At 49.2% G+C, this 9,289-nt stretch overlaps 1 protein-coding gene across 1 annotated transcript in view; it reads right to left on the reverse strand.

Annotated features, from left to right (window-relative positions):
- Nucleotides 1-9,289, reverse strand: part of CTIF (cap binding complex dependent translation initiation factor) — a 238,040-nt gene that overhangs the window by 29,651 nt on the left and 199,100 nt on the right. The window contains 1 exon segment of the mRNA XM_007465601.1: nt 8,393-8,548. Within this exon segment, the coding sequence (XP_007465663.1) occupies nt 8,393-8,548 (156 nt within the window).

The following is a 9,289-nucleotide window of genomic DNA, read 5'->3' on the forward strand; positions in this document are numbered from 1 at the left end:
ACGAACCCGTCCCCTGCATCTGCAGGCGGACTCCCAACCACTGCGCCACCAGGGAAGCCGCATCTCACTTATTTTAAGCCTTAAAACAAACCCGCAGAATGAATTATTCCCATTATTCCCACACAAAGAGAAAATATTGAGGCTCAGAAAGATGAAGAATTAGGTTAAAGCCCCACAGCTAGTAAGTGGCAGAGCTGGGATTCAAACTCTGGTCTCTCTGGCTCTTCCGGTGGTACCTTTCCACGTGCCCTTTGCTCATCAGTGGCCTCACGAAATGCACCTAGGATGCGGCTACTCGTGTTTCTTAACCTTGGCTGCGCATTGGAGTTATATGGGAAGCTTAAATCTCCCCCCCACTCCTGTGCCTCCTCAAAACCCATCCCCAGAAAGTTTGATTGAATCGGTCTGAGAATCTGCGATTTTGTAAAAGCTTCCCAAAGGCTAGAGGGGGCAGGGAGGGGGCAGGCACTCCCCACCCCTGCCAGGGATGCAACTGAGAGTCCTGGGCTGCATGGAGGATACTTTTGAGTCTCTGCTTCCCGTTAGGGTCCATCACCACCCTGGGCACAGCCGACCTTGGGTCTCTTCCAGCCCCAGGGGGCCCTGCCTTGGCCCCAGCTGGGTGGCTAGACACAGCCCCATCTCCTGCTCTTCTCGGGAAGGGAGGAATGGTCCCACTGGAAGTTACCTCTGAGGAATGTTCTGCTTGACTCTCTCAGCCCTGTGGAAGAGTGGAGGATCTCCACCCACACCCACTTCATCTCAGCCTTTTCCGAGGTCAGATTTCCCCCTGGAGCCAGAACAATGTGAGCAGTTGAATGCACGCTCACACAAAAAGTTAAAAAAGTGGCTCTCTCATTGCTGCACGGAGCAATTTCGTTTCCGGAGAAGCCTGACTCGTTGCCCTCTGTGTCCTTCTCCACAGCCAGCGGGCCTGCCAGCCTCCTCCAGGAGCCCCGCCAGTTGCATCCCTGGGGGCACTGTGGCTCAGAGACACCCCTCAGAGGAAGGGCAGGGAGGGGCAGATGGGGTTTCTGGTGCCTGGGGGAAGGAGAGCAAGGGAGCCAACCAGAGGGAGAGGTTGGTGGGGGTCACAGAGGGGTGCAGAGGGAGGAGAGATTCCTGACAGAGGCACCCCCTCCCTTCCTCCACTCTGACCTCTGGCTATGGCTGCCGGACTCAGAAGAGGGCAGGAGGGTGGGAATGCAGAGAGGAAAGGTGGGATGTTTGGGGGAGGGAGGAAGGATGAGAGGGAGGGAGTGGATAGAAACGCCCACGGTGCATGGGGAAAGTCGGCTCAGAGGAAACAAGTGTGAGGGGTTAAAATCCACCCCAGTATCCCCTGCAGAGGAATTTTCAACAAAGCTCTTGAAGTAAGGGGCCCAGAGAGAACCATTCACTGATAGCCTGGAGGAGTCTAGCAACATCACCACTGGGTTACGGAGGTGGCAGAGAGCCTTGTAGGGTCAGGAAAAAGGGGCTGAGGGATGGCACTGGGTGAGCCAGACCCCAAACCTGCCAGGTCAGTTCCAGGTGAGACGGGAGATGATAAAACCCTTAGCTCAGGCCACAGACACTGATTACAGCCCTCCTGTGTGTGGAACCCTTGCAGTCACAGTTTGGCTGAGGACCTTAGCAGGATGAGGAGTCCTTAGAATGCTATTAAAAACAGCTTGAGGGACGTCTTAGCATTTGTTTGTGTCTTTAATTTCTTGCACCAGTATTTTGTAGTTTTCAACGTACAAGTCTTTCACTTGCTTAGTTAAGTTTATGCCTAAGTATTTCATTCTTTCTGATGCTATTGTAAATGAGATCATTTTCCTAATTTCCTTTTTTGGATAGTTTGTTATTAGCATATAGAAATGCAATTGATTCTTTTGTATGTTGATTTTTATCCTGCAAATTTACTGCACTCATTTTTTAGTCCTAACAGTTTTTCGCGTGTGGAGTCTTTAGGGTTTTCTATATACAAGATCGTGTCATCTGCAAACAGACAATTTCACTTCTTCCTTCCTGATTTGGATATCCTTTTATTTCTTTTTCTTGCCTAATTGCTCTGGCTGTGGCTTCCAGCACTATGTTGAATAAGAGTGATGAGACTGGGCATTCTCTGTCTTGTTCCTGATCTTGGATTAGAAGACTAATATACTACTCAATACTACTCAATATACTACTCAATACTACTCAAAGTGACCTACAGATTCAGTGCAATCTCTAATCAAAATTCCAGTGTTATTTTTCACAGAAATAGAAAACAAAAAATCTAAAACTCATATGGAACCACGAAAGACTCCAAATAGCCAAAGCAATCTTGAAACAATTGGAAAAAGAACAAATCAGGAGGCATCATACAGCCTGATTTGAAAATATATTACAGGGACTTCCCTAGTGGCACAGTGGTTAAGAATCTGCCTGCCAATGCAGGGGACACGGGTTCAATCCCTGGTCGGGGAAGATCCCACATGCCGCAGAGCAACTAAGCCCGTGCGCCACAACTACTGAGCCTGCGCTCTAGAGCCCGCGAGCCACAATTACTGAGGTCCACATGCCTAGAGCCTGCGCTCCGCAACAAGAGAAGCCACCACAGCACAACGAAGAGCAGCCCCCGCTCATCACAACTAGAGAAAGCCTGCATGCAGCAATGAAGACCCAATGCAGCCAAAAATAAATAAAATAAATAAATTTATATAAAAAAAGAAAATATATTACAAAGCTACAGTAATTAAAACAAACATATAGACTAATGGTACAGAATTGAGAGCCCAGAAATAAATCCATGCATGTATGGTCAACTGAGAGGGAGTGGATAGAAACAAAGGTGCCAGGAAAGCACAATGGGGAAAGCATGGTCTCTTCAACAAATGGTGTTGGGAAAACTGGATATTCACATGCCAAAGAATGAAACTGGACTCTTAGATTATACCTTACACAAAAATAAACTAAAAAATGGATTAAACACTTATAAACATAACTCCTGAAACTATAACTCCTTGAAGAAAACATAAGGGAAAAGGCTCATGACATTGGTCTTGGCAGTGATTTCATGGATATGACACCAAAAGCACAAAAGCAAAAACAGACAAGTGGGACTACCTCAAACTACAAGGCTTCTGTACAGCAAAGTTAACAATAGAGTGAAAAGGCATCCTACAGAATGGAAGAAAATATTTGTAAACCATATGTCTGATAAGGGGTTAATTTTCAGAAAAATTTAAGGAACTCTTACAACCCCAAAGCAAAAGAAACTAATAACCAGATTTTTAAAAATGGGCTAAGGATTTGAATAGACATTTTCCCAAAGAAGACATACAAATGGCCAACAGGCATATGAAAAGATGCTCAAGGTCACTAACCACCAAGGAAATGCAAATCAAAACCATCCCACACCTGTTAGGAAGGCTATTTTATACACACACACACACACACACACACACACACACACACACACACATACACACATACATACGTAACTACAAAAGATTAAAAAGTGTTGAGAAATTAGAACTCTTGTACATTGTTGATGGGAATACAAAATGGTACAGCTTCAATGGAAAACAGTAGGAAGGTTCCTCAAAAAATTAAAAATAGAACTTCTACAGTGTATCATCCAGCAGCCCCACTCCTGGGTATTTCTCTAAAAGTACTGAAATCAAGATCCGGAAGAGATATTAGCACTTCCATGTTCACTGCAACACTATTCACAGCAGCCAAGATGTGGAAATAATCTAAATGTCCATCGAGAGATGAACAGATTTTAAAACGTGATCTATACGCGATGGAATACTATTCAGCGTTAAAAAAGAAGGAAATTCGCAAATGGGACAACATGGTTGAATCTGGAAGACATTGTGCCAAGGGAAATAAGCAGTCGCAGAAGGACAAATGCTGCATGTTTCCATTTATATGAGGGGATCTAAAACAGTCAAATTCATAGAAACAAAGAATAGGATAGGAGTTGCCCAAGGCTGGGGGGAGGAGGAAGTGGGGGGTTGCTAATCACCAGGTATAAAATTTCAGTTATGCCACATGAATAAATTCTAGAGAGCTGCTGTACTATACTGTGCCTACAGATAACGATACTGTACTGTATACTTAAAAAGCTGTTATGAGAGTAGATCTCATGTTAAGTGTTCTGACCACAATAAACATTTGAAAACATTAAAAAAAATTAAAAAGAGCTCACGAGGCAAATATGAGCTGTAAACAGTAGGGCAAGGAGACTCACGCAGCTCCTGGTCACCTGTAATACTCCTCACTTACTTGGAAGACCATCTTGGCAGAAACTATTTGCTCTTAAACAATTAAAGAGTTGTTGAAGGTTATTCTTCTCCGTCCCTCGAAGAGGGATCTCTGATTGGCACGTGCTATTTATGGCAAAAACAGGATCAATCCCACAAAGATCTATTTGGCTTCCAACACAGAGTAGGCGCTGGGTATGGATGAGAATAGAATAAGAGCAGCTCCCGCTCTGCTTGTAAGGCAGTGAAGCAGGGTGTTTAGGAGCAGGGACTCGGGCAGTCACGTCTGGATTCCAATATTGACTCTGCTGCCCGCTAACTGTGTGGCTGTGAGCAAGCTGTCTGATCTCTCTCTGTTCTCTGGAAAATGGGGATGATAATCTTCAGGGTGTTGCCCGAGTTAAAAGACAAGAGAATGGGCTTCCCTGGTGGCGCAGTGGTTGAGAGTCCGCCTGCCGATGCAGGGGACACGGGTTCGTGCCCCGGTCCGGGAAGATCCCACATGCCACGGAGCGGCTGGGCCCGTGAGCCATGGCCGCTGAGCCTGCGTGTCCGGAGACTGTGCTCCGCAATGGGAGAGGCCACAGCAGTGAGAGGTCCGCGTACCGCAAAAAAAAAAAAAAAAAAAAAAAAAAAAAATTAAAGACAAGAGAATGCATTAAGTGCTTTGGACAGTGCCTTCCACTGTACTGTTATCTATACTAAAAAATCCTCTAAGGTGATGTAAAAAGGATTGGAGCTATAAGGATTGAGTGCACTGCCTCGCTCAGGAGGGAGCTCCTGGTACACTCGGCTGGGGGTGGGGACAGGGGAGGTTCCAGAAGAGGTGGCTTGAGCTGGGCCTGGAAGGAGGTGTTTTAGGGCCAGGAAGAGAGAGACTCCAAAGATGGAGTCCAGGATTTCAAGCTTGAGTGACTGAGAGAGGGTTAATTCAACTAGGTCAGAGTGTGGAAGGAAATGCCCAGGGGCCTCGCTCTAGGGCAGGGCATCCCTCAGAGAGCTGGCTGTCCTCCAGCCTGAAGGGGCTCAGGGGCTAAGCACATGCTCAATCTGGGTAAGCCCCTCATCCAGTGAAGGTGGCCTCCGTGAGCATGAAGACCCCGAGACTGAGGATTTTGTATCTTTCCCTTAGGTTTGTTCAAAACGAGACTCTTTGCACCAAGATGGCCCATGGGTTTGTGTTTGACTCGGGGGCATCAAGGAAAGGGGAGCAGGGGAAGCCTTAGGGGGTGGTGCCGAAGCAGAGGGTGGAGTGGGTGTCCCATGACACTGAGAAAGGGCAGTTGGGGAGTCCTGGGGCTGCTGTCTGGCCACAGTGGGGCAGGAAGGGTGGGTCTGGGCCACGTGAAGACAGGGAGTGAGCAGGAGGGTTTGGGGCACCGCTGGCACATCCTGTTGGAAGGCTCGAGTCTGGACTTGGGACGTGTCTAGTGGGCAGCCAGAGATGCTGGCCTGGGGATGGTTCAGGGAGCTGGGATGACCTCAGGGCAGGGTGGGCCCTGTACATTTGGGTTCAGCCATCTGCATGGCCCCGGGGGAAGAGGTTAAACTTGTCCACCATAGAGAAAGGCAGCGGCAGTGATTTTGGCTTCTAGAAACGTTCTAGACCTGGCTCAACCTGCTTCGGGACGTGGGTCAGGCCTGGGTATGCGTGTATGTGTCATAAGGTACAGGAGGCAGCAGCTGACTCTAAGAATTCAGGGGTCTCCCCATGTGGCCTCAAGCAGATAGTTTGGAGCGCAGGGCGGTGGTTTCCTCTTTTACAAAATGGTGCAAACCACTGATCATTTATTTACCTTCAAGTTTACCGTGGGCCTGGCGGGGTCTGTGTGAGTTTAATGCAACAAACAAGTGTGCGTCAGGGGAGGCTCCTTATTTCTGGTCTGTGCAGACCTCCTGGCACTTGCCGGATCTCACACCAGAAGGTTCTCACTACCTCAGGTGTTGTCAGAAGAGTCCTAGCAGCCAGGGCCAGGGCTCGGCTGTAGCCCTGCTTCCTGCCTGGGGGAGCAGGTGACAGCAACACCAGAAGGTGCCCAGATCACGCAGAGGGAACATGTTGGGGCAATCCAGGTCACTGCCCTAGAACAATGCTGCTCCCTGCCTTGAGGTGGGTGGTCAGGGGTGCAGGGCAGCTCAGGCAAGGATGAGAGGACTCCAAGAGGCCATCCGGGCCAGCCCCCTGCCTCCAAGAGGGCTACCTTCAAAGCATCCCAAAGGGATGCAAAAAGCATAGCCATGGCCCATCTCGGTACTTCAGTCTGAGCCAAGGACGCTTTGAGAGTGAACTCAAGTTGGAAGACGTCATTGTCTGAATCTGAGAAACAAGTCTGAACTCAAGTACACTTGTCAAGAAACATCTCTGGCTACGTGAAGTGGTAGAGACGCACAGGGCCACATAGCACCCAGGAGAGGCCTGCGCGCTCTGCTTTCATGCAGATCCGCGCAGTCTGGAATGAATGTGCTATTTTCCTATAAATGGATGCTTCAGAAACATTTACAGATACCCCCTCCTTTCTCTTAAACTGATCTTTTATCTTTCTTTCAGAAACACAAAAGTGTCTCTTGACCGCATACCTCCCCTTAAGCTGACAAGTTGTCTTTCCCTGCGGCCTTTCACAGAAGCACTCCTCCAAAAAGGTGTCCACACTCACGCCCTCACCTCCACCGACTCCCCAACGAGGCAAACGTAGCTTCTGTTCTCACTCCACTGACATCGTGGGGCCCCTCCTTGTTGCCAAACCCAGGCCTCTTCTCTGTCCTGGTCCCACTGATTCCCCAGAGGCTGTTCCTCTTGGGATCAGCATCTTGGGATCAGCTGCTGAGGGTGGGAGGGGACCAACACCTGTGAGGTGTGGGCTGGCCCCACTGGACAAGGGCTGTGATGACTGTGCCCTCCTGGCTTGTTTCCAGCCTCCCGGCCACTCCTTGTCCAGTTCCCCTCCTCCATCTCACCCCCCCCCGCCCCCCACCCCTGGGTGACCCCATCCAGTCCCCAGCACCAGGTACAGGTCGACACTTCACACAATGCTGAAGCCTGTGTCCCCAGAGATGGCCAACAGGCCACCCAAACTCTTGGTTTTCATCCACACTCTACTTGTTTCTCTTTCAGCTTCCCCATCCCAGGAAATGGTGCCAGCAGGGTGGTAGATGAGGACACTACGTCACTTCCTCCCGTCTCTGTATCACATGTCAGCAAGTCCTGTTGGTTCTAACTCAAAGATATAACTGGAATGCAACTGGTCCTCCCCCCTCCTCACTCTCATGACTGGGTTTTGGGCCACCAGCCTCTCACTGGACACACCAATAGCTTCCACATTTGCCCTTCAATTCTACCCCTTGAGAGCTGCCAAGGGTGACCCTCCAAAGTAGGTTATGATACCTGGTAGGGCAATCACCCCACTGACTTCTTGCTTCTTAAAAGTTTCTTTATTATCCTTATTTATTTCTTTATCAGAGGAAATTTAGAGGCAAATATTTTTTAAAATAAATAATTCAATGGTAAACCGATCCAGTCCAAAGATCTATTCACTCAATATTTTCTGTAGATCTCCCTTCTGTAGGCAGTGTTCTAGAGTATGAATGACTGCAGTCTGAGTTCATAATACTTTCCTTTGGGGGATTATTTCCTTTTACGTAAACTCAATAAATAAAAACCTGGGTAGAGTAAACAAAAGCACCGGGGAGTTCCGTTTCTCTCTCTTTTTTTTTTTTTATAAATAATACACAATGTATTTATTTATTTATTTATGGCTGTGTTGGGTCTTCATTTCTGTGCATGGGCTTTCTCTAGTTGTGGCAAGTGGGGGTCACTCTTCATCGCGGTGCGCAGGCCCCTCACTATCGCGGCCTCTGTTGTTGCGGAGCACAGGCTCCAGACGCGCAGGCTCAGTAATTGTGGCTCACGGGCCCAGTTGCTCCATGGCATGTGGGATTTTCCCAGACCAGGGCTCGAACCTGTGTCGTCTGCATTGGCAGGCAGACTCTCAACCACTGCGCCACCAGGGAAGCCCCTCCGTTTCTCTTAACCAAATGATTGATCACTTTAAGTGGTACAAGCCTTGTAGCTTTCCTGGAGCATCAGAGATGGAGATGCGCATCGTTAACAGACAGGGCAGTGCCCACGCTCTCGGGCAGGGCCGGCAGAGACTTACCTCCCTGAGACAGGTGTAGATGGGGCAGACGAGCACGCGGAAGGGCTCGCCCGTGCTGCTGCGCATGGTGCCGAAGACCTCGCACAGGAAGGTGATGAAGCCCAGCCAGCGCTCCACGTCCTGCTGCTGCAGCTCCTCCCGCACTGTGAAGTCCTTCTGCGGAGGCACAAGAGACCACGTCAGCTGCACAGGAGCTGGGAGGGGCCCGGGCACCACCCCAGTCTGCCGTGGTGCCTACTGGCTAAGGGCTAGGCCTGGGCAACTGGTAAACCCCATGATTTCCATGAGAAGGGCGATGGGTGACCCGTGGCTGGAGCATGAATGCTGAAGACTCACTTGTGGGCAGAAAGACCACCTTGACCTTTAGCCATAGCACCTGTTCTTCAGTGTCCCCAGATTGGGGGGCGCTACAGACTTGCCTCACTGACCCAGATACTGAGGTGGAGGGAATGAGATAAAGGGGGAGATGACACCTTTCCCAGTGATCATATCCTCCATTCAACTCCCTGGGGCTAAACTATCTCCTTTGCTAATCTCCAAATCATGCCCCCACAGCAGTGAAGGGTAACCACACACCCAGCAATGGGCATCTGAGGCCCATCTTGGCCCCAGCACTGGGCTAGAGACACAGCTACAACCCCTGCCAGCAAGTGGCCCAGAGCACAGAAGGAAAACTAGAGGCATTCATTCACTCATTCATTCATCCTCCTTAAAAATACCATTGCCCCACTGTGTGCCAGGCACTGCTCTAGGAGGTAAGATAAGACATGTTCATGCATTTTAGTTCATTCAGTTATGAATGAACTAAAAGCCATTGGAGGGTTCCAGGTAAAGGAACTCTGGAGAACTCAGAGGTAGGAGTTATTCCTTTCAACTGGAAATTGGCACCTCGGAAGA

The sequence above is a fragment of the Lipotes vexillifer genome, unplaced genomic scaffold, assembly GCF_000442215.2.
Source record: "Lipotes vexillifer unplaced genomic scaffold, Lipotes_vexillifer_v1.1 scaffold36, whole genome shotgun sequence".
Lineage (NCBI taxonomy): Eukaryota > Metazoa > Chordata > Mammalia > Artiodactyla > Lipotidae > Lipotes > Lipotes vexillifer.